At 33.5% G+C, this 13,433-nt stretch overlaps 3 protein-coding genes across 3 annotated transcripts; all 3 read right to left on the bottom strand.

Moving 5' to 3' along the window:
- Positions 1-268: 268 nt before the first annotated feature.
- On the bottom strand, positions 269-3,230 carry LOC108217893 (calcium-dependent protein kinase 24). Its single transcript, XM_017390797.2, has 8 exons — positions 2,549-3,230; positions 2,351-2,474; positions 2,127-2,270; positions 1,872-2,024; positions 1,491-1,606; positions 1,241-1,408; positions 905-1,138; positions 269-811 (listed from the first exon to the last, which is right to left on the bottom strand). The coding sequence occupies exons 1-8, from the start codon at positions 3,050-3,052 to the stop codon at positions 668-670; spliced, it is 1,587 nt and encodes a 528-aa protein (XP_017246286.2). The 5' UTR covers positions 3,053-3,230; the 3' UTR covers positions 269-667.
- A 266-nt stretch (positions 3,231-3,496) lies between these two features.
- Positions 3,497-6,046, bottom strand: LOC108217323 (AT-hook motif nuclear-localized protein 1). Its single transcript, XM_064092189.1, has 6 exons — positions 6,038-6,046; positions 4,956-5,080; positions 4,418-4,523; positions 4,208-4,339; positions 3,977-4,138; positions 3,497-3,803 (listed from the first exon to the last, which is right to left on the bottom strand). Exons 1-6 carry the CDS (start codon positions 6,044-6,046, stop codon positions 3,690-3,692), a joined length of 648 nt encoding a protein of 215 aa, XP_063948259.1. The 3' UTR covers positions 3,497-3,689.
- Positions 6,047-9,073: 3,027 nt separating this feature from the next.
- On the bottom strand, positions 9,074-12,729 carry LOC108217324 (protein YLS7). Its single transcript, XM_017390160.2, has 3 exons — positions 11,906-12,729; positions 10,769-11,040; positions 9,074-9,903 (listed from the first exon to the last, which is right to left on the bottom strand). Exons 1-3 carry the CDS (start codon positions 12,489-12,491, stop codon positions 9,109-9,111), a joined length of 1,653 nt encoding a protein of 550 aa, XP_017245649.1. The 5' UTR covers positions 12,492-12,729; the 3' UTR covers positions 9,074-9,108.
- Between the last annotated feature and the right edge of the window lie 704 nt (positions 12,730-13,433).

The following is a 13,433-nucleotide window of genomic DNA, read 5'->3' on the forward strand; positions in this document are numbered from 1 at the left end:
ATCCTAACTCCTTAGCTGGTGTGATCCACATCCATCTGTGCCATAGTTTTTCTTTAATCACAAAACCAGTCTTAAGAATAGTGCTTAATTGTGTGCCATGACAAAACCAGTGTTAAGTTGCTTAATCAACTCTTAATTGAAAATTAATTTTCTAATATGTCATTAATGTTTGTGCTCCTCTGGTGTTCCTTTTTCATCGGCAATGAAGTGACCTTAGATTGTAAGTTTTGATATAAGAAATCAAGTGGATGGTTCTTATAAAGGAGATGCTTCATTTCACTGTATTTGTTTAATCAAGATGAATCCTAATAAAGCTACACAAATAATTATTAATTAGCATAAATATACAAGAACCAGCTAAACAACAGAATTAAAATAATGGTCTGCAGTTTGCCTCCTAATAGCCTCACAGAGATCTAGATCCAATCAACTTGTTTACTTGAGGGGAAAAAACTGCATTTGTCTTTATGTCTTCCAAGTTGCACAATTATACCGTTCTAAACTCCGGCTAACCAAACGTACCTAGCATATCCTGGTTCGAACAAAGTCTCTAACTTCGACTTCCCCCTGTTTAACTACGAGTCAAAAGATGTAATAAGACATGTCCCTCTTCAGCTTTTTTGATTGTCGGGTGGTGTAAGTTTGATCAACATTTTCATTTTCTAACTTATTTTTTCATCACAGATTTTTCCTTAAACATTTTTTTGCTAAGTGCATTCAACATTACTCTGGAGTACTGTCGGGACGCCATCTTCCAGTCCATTCCATTTTTCATCATTGCTGCAAATTCTGGATAGCTAATCCGACCATCCTGTACAATTATTGTGCGACAACATTTATAAGGGGCTAGTTTACTGGTTTATTTTTTCCTAGTATAATAAATTATAAAATTCAAAAGTGTTACCTTATCTAAGTCAGCGTCGTGTATGATCTCATGCACTACTTGTTCGCAGTTAGGTTCTTGATGTCCCTCAAACAAAGCTTCTTTCAACTCTTCAAACTCTATGTATCCACTTTGGTTCTTATCGAATGTGCTGAACACTTGTTTAAGTTGTTCATCGCTGCTGATCTTTTTTATGTGCACAGCAATTGTCACAAACTCATCAATGTCTAGCGTTCCATTCCCATCAAGGTCCGCCTTGAAATTTTGAAATTTATAGAACAAGAGACATTTTATTGTCAAATAGGTAGCCAAAATCTAGTTAATATCGAAAAGAAACATTCATTTAAACATCCTTACAGCTTCCATTAGCGACTGAACATCAAGATCAGAAACATTGTGGCCATTGTTGATTAAGCCGGACTTTAGCTCTTCGAGTGTCAGATCTCCATTCTTGTCAGTGTCCCACATATGAAACATATCTTTTATATCCTGTATTTGTTCATCTGGCAAGGTTGTAGCTACAACCTATATATAGTCAAATGCATTAATAATATTGTGAATTGTTGAACCAATAATCCAGAGTATATTTATACGAGGATGAACTTACTCCTAAAACTTTCTTCTTGAATTTGTTCATCAATGAAAACTGCTGGATTCTTGTTTTGACATCATTTCCTAGAGAAATGTCTGGAACTTTATCGGCATTTTGGATCCATCGGTGTCCTACATATAACACAAAACGAATTGATGAAATTTTTATGTGATATGTAACCATAACTGGCACTGGCACTTAATTTTATCTCTACTTTCAAGCTTAAAATTTCATTCACTGAAGAAAATTTGGTGTTTACATATATCAGTACTCTGCTAAGATCACAATCAATTGAGCATTCAGAATATTGATCTTGAAAACGGATTGACAGAAAGAAATCTTTATATACTACACCAAAGTAAAGATTAGTTAAAGTTTAGAGCATGCGCTACGCACCAAGAACTTCTTCAATTGACATCCTGCTAAACGGATTCGGATCAAGCATACCCTTGACAAGTTCTTTTGCATCTTCAGAAACCTTGGGCCAGGGCTCCCGTTTAAAACTTAGTCTCCCCCTCACAATTGCATGTGCAATTCCTTGTTCAGTTTCTGCAAACATTATAATAACCCATGTATGACTAATTATTTGAAGAGTTTCATGAATTTCCAGAAGTCTGTACTAGCTAAGAAGAGAAGAAGCTATAATGTTACCTGCCCAAAATGGAGGAACTCCGCATAACAAAATGTAGAGAATAACACCTGAACTCCATATATCAACTTCTGGTCCATAATTTCTTCTGAGAACTTCCGGTGCCATGTAATATGGGCTTCCGACAATTTCCCTAAAGTTCTGACCTGATATATTATCAACATAATGTGTAACAGATCATACCCCATCACAAAACTAAATTAATCTGTACACAATCAATCCTTACCAGGCTCAAAGAATATAGATAGGCCAAAATCAATTGCCTTCAAGGGAGCATTTTCATCTTCACTTGCATACAAAAAATTTTCAGGCTTCAAGTCCCTGTGTATCACGCCGTGCTCGTGGCATACCTACAAATAATTAAAGCCAGCATAAGTCGATACACATTCAACAGTTTGATAAGGTATATATATATGTTGCCTACCTTAACAACCTCGATCATGGTTTTTGTGACACGAGCCGCGCCTCTTTCACTATAATGACCTCTGGAAACAATCCTATCAAAGAGCTCACCACCTTTACAAAGCTCCATCACAAGATATATAGCCTCTTTATCCTCGAAAACATCTTTAAATGATATGATATTTGGATGACTAGGCAAACGTCTCATAATATCAACTTCCCTTCTCACATCTTGTACATCAATCTCTGTCCTCAACTTTTCCTTTGAAATCTTCTTGCATGCCATCTTCTCTCCAGTCTCAATTTTCATACATTCGTATGTCACACCAAACTCTCCCCTCCCCAGCTCCCGTCCAAATTTATAATGACTAAATATGTCATTCCCGGATGCATCTTTCAAGATATTGGAAGGACGTTTAAATCGACGCGATCTCCTGTGGTGCCAGCTCGCGGAGGATGCTTTAAGGTGCTTGGGTTTTCTGAGGAAGGCGGTGTTACCACGCAAAAGAGACGCACAAGTACCCATTGGGATCTAATTCTCTTTGGGTGTTTGTTATATCATGCATGAATTTAGTTATCATCAAACATGAAATGTTAAATGTAAATCTATTTTCTCTTTATTGATTTAGAGGCTGAGTTTGTTATGTGTTCTGTTTAACATGTCCCTCCTCTGAGCCCGTGAATCTATTTCGGTATGATTAAATTATACCTAACTAAAATTTATTGAATGCAAATATTATTTAAGCCCGTGTGAAATTACCGAATTATGTATGTAGCTATCTGTCTATATAAGGCTCTACTTGTAGTTTTCCCGAGCATGGACTTTCAACAAAATAGAAAATCTTCTGAGAAATCACGGGCACTTTAATGGTTACAAAAAAGCTTCGGAAGCTTATTGTATCAATTTCTGGATGAGAAGAAGTACTTAACAATATTAAATAGTCGAAGCAACCAAACGACAAAGTAGAAATAAGATACAGCCGTTCAACACCTGAAAGTGCAAGGTCCTTGTAAAATATTTTTGGGTGTGCAATTTTGATTATATATAATTTTGTGATAGACTTGATATCCAACGACAGTCTATCTTTCTATATTTGGAAGTCAGGTTACTGATCACTTAAAACATCAGTAGATTGAAAAATATGAGAAAAAGTGTTCCCTGTTCAAACTGTTTTGGCTCCCCGAGTCTCGCCGTCCCCTGTAGCAGGGACAAGGGAGGAAGTTGGCGCAAACTGTTTTGGCTCCTCATTGCTAGGACGAAAGCTTGTAATCACGACCTGATGTGCACAAAAGTTTTGATCAGTAATGATTCCTAACCGTCCCTACTACAGGTTAAACCATAGATCATCTTAATATGTGACCAATAATTAAGATCTCATGAATAAAAGAATCTGGTACAACTATTATCACTTTTCACTTTTTTCTATTATAGTTTAGAGGAGTATCTAACCTGAACAGGAGCAGCAGCAATTAACGAACCAGCAAGTACACCACCCATGACACTTCCATTTGGACCTGCCAACGAGACAGTCATGCTCCCAACTATGGCTTTTTTTCCACCAATATCTTTAGGAGTGAAGTATCCAGACAAAAAAAACATCCCATAGCTCCCCTGCAAAAATCATAATATTATGAATTTAAATTCATCAAAGGAATTCATCCTTCTACAACACATCCACACCTCGTAAATCATAGTGTCCCCGTATGGATTTAAATGACGAAGAGTCACAACAGACACCGCACCACTTCCGCCAAGAACACGTACGGTCCTAGCCTCTCTTCTTGAAATTGACATTAACTTGACTGCGACATCCTGCAAGCAAGCATAGATCTAAGATTAAAAAAGTGAATATTAGATATTTTGGTCATAATTAAGAATGCCAAATGATACCTCGCCGGGATCTACCGTCACCACACGAGAATCAAAGTTGGCGGCATCAACAGAAAATGCCACCTGGCCACCTAAAAAAAACAAAATATGTGGTAAAACATCTTGTCTTGAGAAGAATCAGAAAGATTTATCTCTCAAACCTTTTATTCAGATTAGACAGTGTCTCAGTCCCACTGATTCCATATTGTTCAACTAGTACTAGTAAAGAATCTTCCAACATTGATCGTACAATCAGAATGACACAAGATTTAAGATATATCGAGACACACAATTATTGCATATAAATTCGACAAAAAACAGAATCTCATACATCAAAACTGCTGACTTGATAAATCCAATTTTAGTAACATTATTTTTGCAACAGCATCTCATACCATATAACATAACAATTAAACACAACGAAAACACACGTATAAAAACACCAACACCAACAAAGGGTTGGTGCAGTGGTTGAGCTCTTGTCCCCCCTTGCGGGAGGACAGGAGTTCGACTCGTGGAATCAATCAATTACAAGTAATAAGAAGATATAAAAACTAACCCCGGGGACTCTCTCGTCCATGCTTTTTTGGCCTCCTCCTCTTCTTCTTCCCTTCCGCATTCACCGGAGTCACTCCCTCTGTCGCCGCCCCTGGACCATAATGAATTACTCCTTCTCCCTCCATTCTACAAACAATCAAACACATTCACATGATCAATACTTACAAATAATGTATTTATATCTTCTTTTGTGATTTTATGCACCTACAAGTTACAAGTTCAACCCTGATAATTAACATTTCTCAAGAAAAACCAAGAAGATTTAATCTTTACAAAAACAGAGTACAAAATCACAAAGATTCATATAACAAGATCAAGAACTGAATGCAAAAGTAATACAATCTAGACCAAAATTCTTACATTAAAATTTTAACTATTCTTGCTCGCCGAGAAAAGTCTTGAAAATTGCAAGATGAAGTAAATAAAATTATGCTAATTACTGCCTATTTATAATAAATAATTAGTAGGTTTGACACGAAATATGGATTTTTCTCGTAGATGTATCTTCCCCGTAAAACCGTCCGCTTACAGATTATATTTTATAATTAATTGAATAATTTTTGTGCAACGTGTATCTTAAATGGTGGAGAATTTTTGAACACGCTCGCATCTAATTAATTGGCCGGATGATAAAAAAACCGTCAACGATAATTAACAACTGATTATATCACCAATTAATTAAAAATCTTTCCATGATATGCACCTGACTAATTGAAAGATTTTCCGGTACTTACACCTAACGTCCGTTTGGGCACGCAAACTTAAAATTATAGTGACTTAATATGATAAATGTTCAGTTTAAATTGTCTGTTTTGATAATTTTATAGTAATAAAAATAAATTTGATATTTTATTTGTTTTAGTGTTGAAATTGATTTTTATTAAAGGATCATAAAAAAGAATAAGCTGATTAAAAAAGTACATCATACTAATTTCTGACTTATTTTTAACTTTAAGTGAACTTATAACTTATTACACAAACATACATATTTAAACTTAAAATTAAAAATTTCTTAAAACCCGGACATAAAAGCACAAACAAACACGCTCTTAATCAATTGGAAGATTTTCCTGGTACGCGTACCGAGTCCATTGAAGTTTTTCTCTATTATTTACACATAATCGAAGTATTATTTTGTATTATTCAAGTTCTAGTGTATTCAATTATGAATTTAAATTATTTAAAACCTTGTACACTTAATTATGATTTGAAAATAATATTAAAAATGAAATTGGGGTTTTATAAAATATTTGAAAATTTAATATTCAAACATGGTTCATTTTTTATATATTATAGAATATTGAATTTGTCATGAATTAATTTTATATTTCACATAAGTCTTACGCCTAAATTCTTTATGATCCAGTAGATTTAGAACAATTTTTTTTAAAAACAAATTTAACATATACTAACAAAATTAATGACAATAATGGCAATATAATATTTTATATGAGCTTACTGCCAAAAACCCATTAATCTTTTCCCTATTTTGCTAATTGACCAACAACGTTTTTTTACTAACAAGTTTAACCAACAATCTTTTCAAAACTGTGTTGATTATTATGTATATATTGATTATTTATAATAAATAATTTGGGTTTTGGCAGGAAAGGATGGAAATTAAAATAAAACTAAATAATTAATAAATAATAATTAATTGAAATATTTTTCTTGAAGGCATTCATAACATGATTTTTTTTCGGTAAATTCATCTTTAATGAATAAGCCTGTAAAACCGTCTGGTTACAGATTATATTATCTAACAAATTAAATAATTTTCCTGCAACGTGTACCTTATTTGTTGGAGAATTTTTAATATGCGCATCTAATTGATTGACGGGATAGTAAAAAAAACCGTCCACGATAATTATCAAATTATACCACTAATTAATTAAAAATCTTTCCATGATATGCACTTGATTAAATTGAAAGATTTTCTGGTACTTACATCAAACACTCGTTTGGATATACTTAAAATTATGATTTATGGATTACAGTGACTTAATTGATAAATGCTCAGTTTAAATTGTGTGTTTGAATCATTTTTATTTTTTCTACGCAGGAACCAGCAGCCGCTACCCTTCGAGTGCGCAGTGGTAAACCCACGAGCTCACGTAATAGCCTGCAAACTACGTGAACCAGGTAAACCGCACTTAAGCGACATGTCCTGGTTAATATAAATAAATTTGATAGTTTATTTATTTTAGAGTTGAAAATGATTTTTATTAAAAAATCATAAAAATTAAAATAAGCTGATTAGAAAAATACATCATACTAACTTCTGATTTTAAGTTAGTTCCCGACTTAATTTTAACTTTAAGTTGATCTCTGACTTATTACACAAACATAACATTTCTAAACTTAAAAAGTTGAAAATGTCTTAAAACCCTGCATAAAGCACAAATTAACAAACACGCTACTAATCAATTGAAGGATTAATCTGGTATGCGTACCGAGTCAATTGAAGTTTTTCTCTATTATTTACATATAATCGAAGGATTATTTTATACTATTTAAGTTTTGGTGTATTCAATTATGAATTCAAATTATTTTATTAATTTTACGTATTCAAAAGAAAATATAATCAGTCAATTAATATAATTTAATTAAATTTCAATTCATTAATACTAAAACACTAATAAAATGATGTTAAAATTTAAATTATAAATGATAATTTTTGAACTATATACTCGCTCATGCATCGCAAGGGTTAAATGCTAATAATCATCTATACTATTATATAATTATATATAATAGGCGTAAGGAGGAAATTTTTGACACATAGTCCTTTTCCGCGTTGCTCATATACTGAAATAATAAGCACCGTTAGATGAGAAAAAAAAATTATGTTCTATTTTACAAGTCAAATTGATATCTCCTTGCATATTTATGATTTATTTCTTTAATCCAAAGCAAATTCTGCCTTTCACATGTTTGATTTTTTTTAATCCAAAACAAATATTACCTACTAATATTTAAAAGTATATATAACACGTTTATAAATATAATCTAATAAAATTTGGCGTCACATATATAAAACTCTACTACACAAATACATATCAACAAAAAAATAAAGATAAAGACGTGAAAATATCGTAATAAAAATTGATATTACATACAAAATCCTCCCATACGAATACAAATTAACCAAAATATTATACAGAGCAGAATCTTCGACATCCGCTACAACACCATAACCTTCCAAATATAAAACTGGTCAAGAGAACATAAATCACTCCATGTCAAGCTCACCAGCTTTTCCTCTCGTCTCCGTAAAAATCATCATATAAAATTTTGTAACTATCAAAATATGAATGTTTGAGACAGATCAAAAGCAATCATACATATTCATGAAGAATGTTTCAAAAATATAAGAAAATTAATAAAGAACTGATAATAATAAACGATCTGTATATTTGAAACTCGTATCCGATCCGAAAAATTTCGTGTATTTTTCGTGTACATTATATATAAAAATATCAATTTAATTTTAATCAAAAAATAGCTTTAATATATATATATATATATATATATATATATATATATATTCCTGTATAATTTTATTAAATATGAATGATATATTTATGCTTGCATACAATTCTCTACAAATTTGTTAGTGTATCTATAAAATATATCTACATATACATATAAATATATATATTTTTACATAATTATATATTTTATATATTATAAAATATATATAATAAAAATTATGAACAAATATTTCAGTGTACTTTGTGTACGCAAATTGAAAATCCATATCCGACACAAAATCTATCATGTAATTTCGTATTCGTGTACTTTCGTGTCTCGTGTATGGAAAATCAAAACTTATATCAATTTTTTTTTCGTGTCATTTCATTTTATATTAGCGTGTTACGTGTTAAATTGTCGGGTCTACTTTAACGTATTTTAGTCCAATACAAATACAAATCATGTAACACTTTTTAACTCTAACGTATCTATTTCAAAATAAATATCAAGTCAATACAAGAAAAATAATATAATCTTGTTTACAACACCACATCTGTAAGCTTCTACAAATGAATAAATTAATGTAGGCTGTTCTTCCCTCATTCAAGCTAATTGACAAGATCAAATTAAGCCAAAGTACTCTGCTCAAGTGTATGGTATAATGTTTTACCGTAAATATTTCATGAAAGGCCTGCAGTACCTTCATATTCTCTGATAATAACTTCCAGCATCAGCTCGTTCCATGTGTCAACTGGTCCAGGCATGCACCAGTGTAGGCAATCTTGTGGCCGAGACTTCTTACCTGGTTTAGTTTTTTCAGGGGGTTCAGGACTTCGGTATGGTCCTGGATGTCCATCGTGTCGATAGCTAAAGGCTTCCGTGATATCCATCAATCTCATTTTTGATTTGTTCGTCTTTTTCTTCATAGCAAGGTTAAATCCGTCAACTTGCTTCTTATGCATGATGTTGGTGAAGCCATTTTCTACTAGTTCAGTAGAAGGTTTGACCTTTCCGGTGCATGAACCTCCAGTATCCCAAGCTCCACCAACGTAATGATCAGGTGAGAAAGACCTGACTATGGCCAGGCCAGTGTAATTTGGATGGGTGCCGAGGGAAGTGAGAATTGTTTCTACAGATATTCCAAAAGCTTTAACATTGTTGATTTTTTTTGGCCGGGACTTGTCAGGCCACCATAACTGGCCCCCCAGTATTTTATTGTCTAAAATATAAGCTGATTTTTTGGCAAACCAGTGGCCAGACGAAAGGACAATTACATCAAACTGCGGAACAAACTCCATAAATGCCTCGTCGGGAGCATCCAGGAAAACCTTGTCCAAGCCGGCAGGGGCAAAATCAAAGGGCTCGGATGTTTTGTGGACAAGCCATGAGGACCATATCCGGACAATCATCGTCGAAGTTGACCTGAAGTAATAGCGGTGCATTCTCCTGTTTCCACGATTTTTAGGAACTTCAACCTGGCAAATTCACAAGATCAAAAGAATATTACTGAAAAACCACACGAGGGCACATTTGCTGGCCAAAGTGGAGGAAATTCCTTAAACAACAAACGGAGTAACTAGCAAGTCTGACGAAATATGTAACACAGCCAGAACCAGGCCTCAGAAAACACAAAAGACTTCATTTAAATAGGAATCTAGGATTTTCCATGTTAATAAATGATTACTATCATATCAACTTTTACACCACCCATCACATTAATGTACCGTGCACTTTATGAGTGTCAAATACTTGTCAAGGGAAAGGTTTTATAAATTAATACTCTGCAGATAACCAGTATAGGTCAATATTAGGACGCCTTGACAAGTGTTAGCAATGTAGAGCTCTCAAATATATACGGTTTTAAAATACACTGATCGAGTCACTATACTTCAAGGTGGATGAAAAGAGGGATGAAGCTATATTGATTACAAGCATCGAATCAAACCACCAAGTGATACATGCACAATAATGAGCACAAAGTATGAAGAATGATAAATTCTTTGGGTCTGCAAAATTTTGTTTTTCATTTCATATAAAAGAGGGCATATAGATGATATACTGCTCATGCGTCATGCCTAAGACTTTAGTTGATTAGCAATAAAACAAAACAACAAAAAAAAAAAAACAAGAAGAATTAAATACGGGTCATCGGGAAAAACCTATGTGATATAGAAGTAATGATGTTTCAGCTGATCTGGATGTTGGCTTAGTATAAATCAAACCTGACTTTATACACACTTCTGCATTAATAACCTTTTTTAGGTAAGGCCAGTTGCAAAAAATTTAGATATCCAAGCACGCGTTTGTCTAATCAGGTATTTATGCTATTAAAATACTTGCCTGCCAAAGGATGCACAACAATGACTCCATTTGGTTCCGAGCAACTGAATCTCCAATGAAAGCCAATGTCTTCCCACGCATCAACTCTAAGAATTTTTCCGGATCAAATCTAGGGAGGTCACATTGTTCTGGTTTCCATCGCCAATTTTCATATTCCTTGTCTGGCCTACCATTTCCCTGGCAATTTTGCATCTGCGTCAGGACAGGACATGAGTTGGAGTATAAAGGACCAGTTGGGTCATATATCCATTGCCCATGGTAGAGATCACAATCTGACATTTAGCCAACAAAAAGATTAATTAAGATGTTGGTACATATACTCAGTATTGATTAATCAATACATGAGCAATATATTATTTTAAAGCTACAATAAGATGGATTCAGCAATGAAAAATGGTGCACTGATCAACATTACGATTACATTATAGGCATGGATTAAACTTCCTAAAACAATTCACTTCTTCTTGAAACTTATAAAATAATATCATCCAAAGCAGTGCAAAATTAAAGTGAAATATGTGGTTACAAGAACACGGAGAATAATAATTGAATTAGAGCTACCCCCTTGGCTTTGCAGGATTCTGCCTCTTTTATGCAATGCTGTTGCACCACTAAAAACTATAGGGATTTATGGATTGACATACATTCAAAAATTCTTGTTTATCATTTTATCTCAAGTAAACGGTGCCATTGTTTTTTCTAGTGTACTTCTAAGAAATGTTTGGGTTTTCTCATCTGATGATTCTATGTGAAGATATTTGTCTAAATGCCCGCATTGTATGAATGATTCGACAATCAGCATACGTGAAGGCCAGAAATAGGAATTCTATTCTACAAGTTCCCCATATATCATTGATATCTGTCTGAAGCAAATAAGCTTAACATAAATAACACAAATTACTTTTCTATGTGAAATTCAGTAATTAAACAAGTTTACTGGCCAACACAGTGCAGGCCTGAGCCTGCCAGTCTAATATCAACTAAAACTGGTAACACCAAAGAAAAATTCAGTAAACAACTTTATAGGCCAACTCAATGAAAACAAGTATCCGAAAGTATAAAGAAAAGCAACGAAGCATGTTTCATCAAAAAGAGTCTTGCAGGTATAGAAAAGGAAAATATGATGTACAGCAATACCTGAGTGACTGGAATGGGTTTTGCTTATATCCTGTACTAGAGATACAGAAGATGACACCTCCTTGCTCAATTGTGGAACTTTCACAGTTTTATTGGCTGACAAAGAAACACCATCAACTTTGCCCTCAATTGATGCCCCAAACTTTTCTCTTGGTTGATCAACCACATCCTCGGGATTGGATACATTTGTATTATGAAATGAGGCTAAGCTTAAGTTTACATTTTGCCCTGACATTGATTTTTTATATGTATTTTCAGACACAGGATGTTGGGTCTGCAATGTTGGATCTGCAAATGTTTTAACATCAGGATCAGAAGAACCTAAACTTTCATCTCCTTTCCCGGGACTTAAATTTGACTTCGCCATATCTTTCGTGATATTTAGATCAGAGGGAGGGTTGACACGAATTCCATTTACCAAAGACATGCTATCAAAATTCTCTGAATGATTGATCCCATAGAAAAACCGACCAAATGTAGGCCCAGGTGGTTGTGAGACCATAAACAAGGAAGCTAGAACTAAAAACACGGCTACTGCTCCCACAGACGCTACAATCGATAGAAGACTCTTTGGATAAGCACTCATTTGTAAGGGCCCTTTATAGGAAGCCAACACAGATAAGCAAATCACTTTAAGGCATTGATAATGAATTCCAAGAACGCATTGGATTCTGAAACAATCTCCACTGCTTCACTACTTAAACTCTCTTATAATTCACTTAAGACAGACTAAAGCAACTCACTAAATCAGATAAATTAATCGAGAATGGTGAGTATCTACTTGCTATCCGTCAGATCAGGCACAAACCCCGGAAACTACCTTTAAGAAGGTCAGGGGCTGTGTAAGTATAGAATTATAAATGCATGTAGACAGACACTTCAAATAACAACATAAACACCCCAAGATCAGCAACATAAATATCTGCATGCACATAAAGTAAGAATTACACACACTGCTAAAATTATTCGAACAATAACCTTATAACCATAATCTTGATTCTTGAGATACAAATTAATAAGTGTGTGTAATGCATTCGCATACTTGAAAAAGATATACGAGATTTACAGGGATGAACTGGAATAAGTAGTGTACCTATATTTGTTGTTGAAATGTAACGTTTGAGGCGGATCCAGAGAAGGCAGATTACTAACAAGTGAGCTATTTATTTCCGCAGAGTCCCCAGGAATCAGGATTCTGGTTAAAGTAACGGATCATATAAAAACTACCGGTTTTATATCAAATTGTCCACTAAACACATCAAAATATATCAATGTCTTATCTCGCCAACAACTCATTATATACCATTGAGTTAACTTTTTTAAAACAAATTAATGGACATAATCAAGTAAGTTTAAAAATATTAAGTTCAAATTAGACATAAATTAATTGGTTATTTATATAATTTTTATTTTTACAAATAGAATGTAAAAATTATTAACATTTTTTTGTGAATTTATTACTGTGTTTGTATTTACATTTTCAAGTTATGTTAAGTAATTTAATATGTATTGGAATTAGTTGAAATAT

Source organism: Daucus carota, chromosome 4 (genome assembly GCF_001625215.2).
Source record: "Daucus carota subsp. sativus chromosome 4, DH1 v3.0, whole genome shotgun sequence".
Classification (NCBI taxonomy): domain Eukaryota; kingdom Viridiplantae; phylum Streptophyta; class Magnoliopsida; order Apiales; family Apiaceae; genus Daucus; species Daucus carota.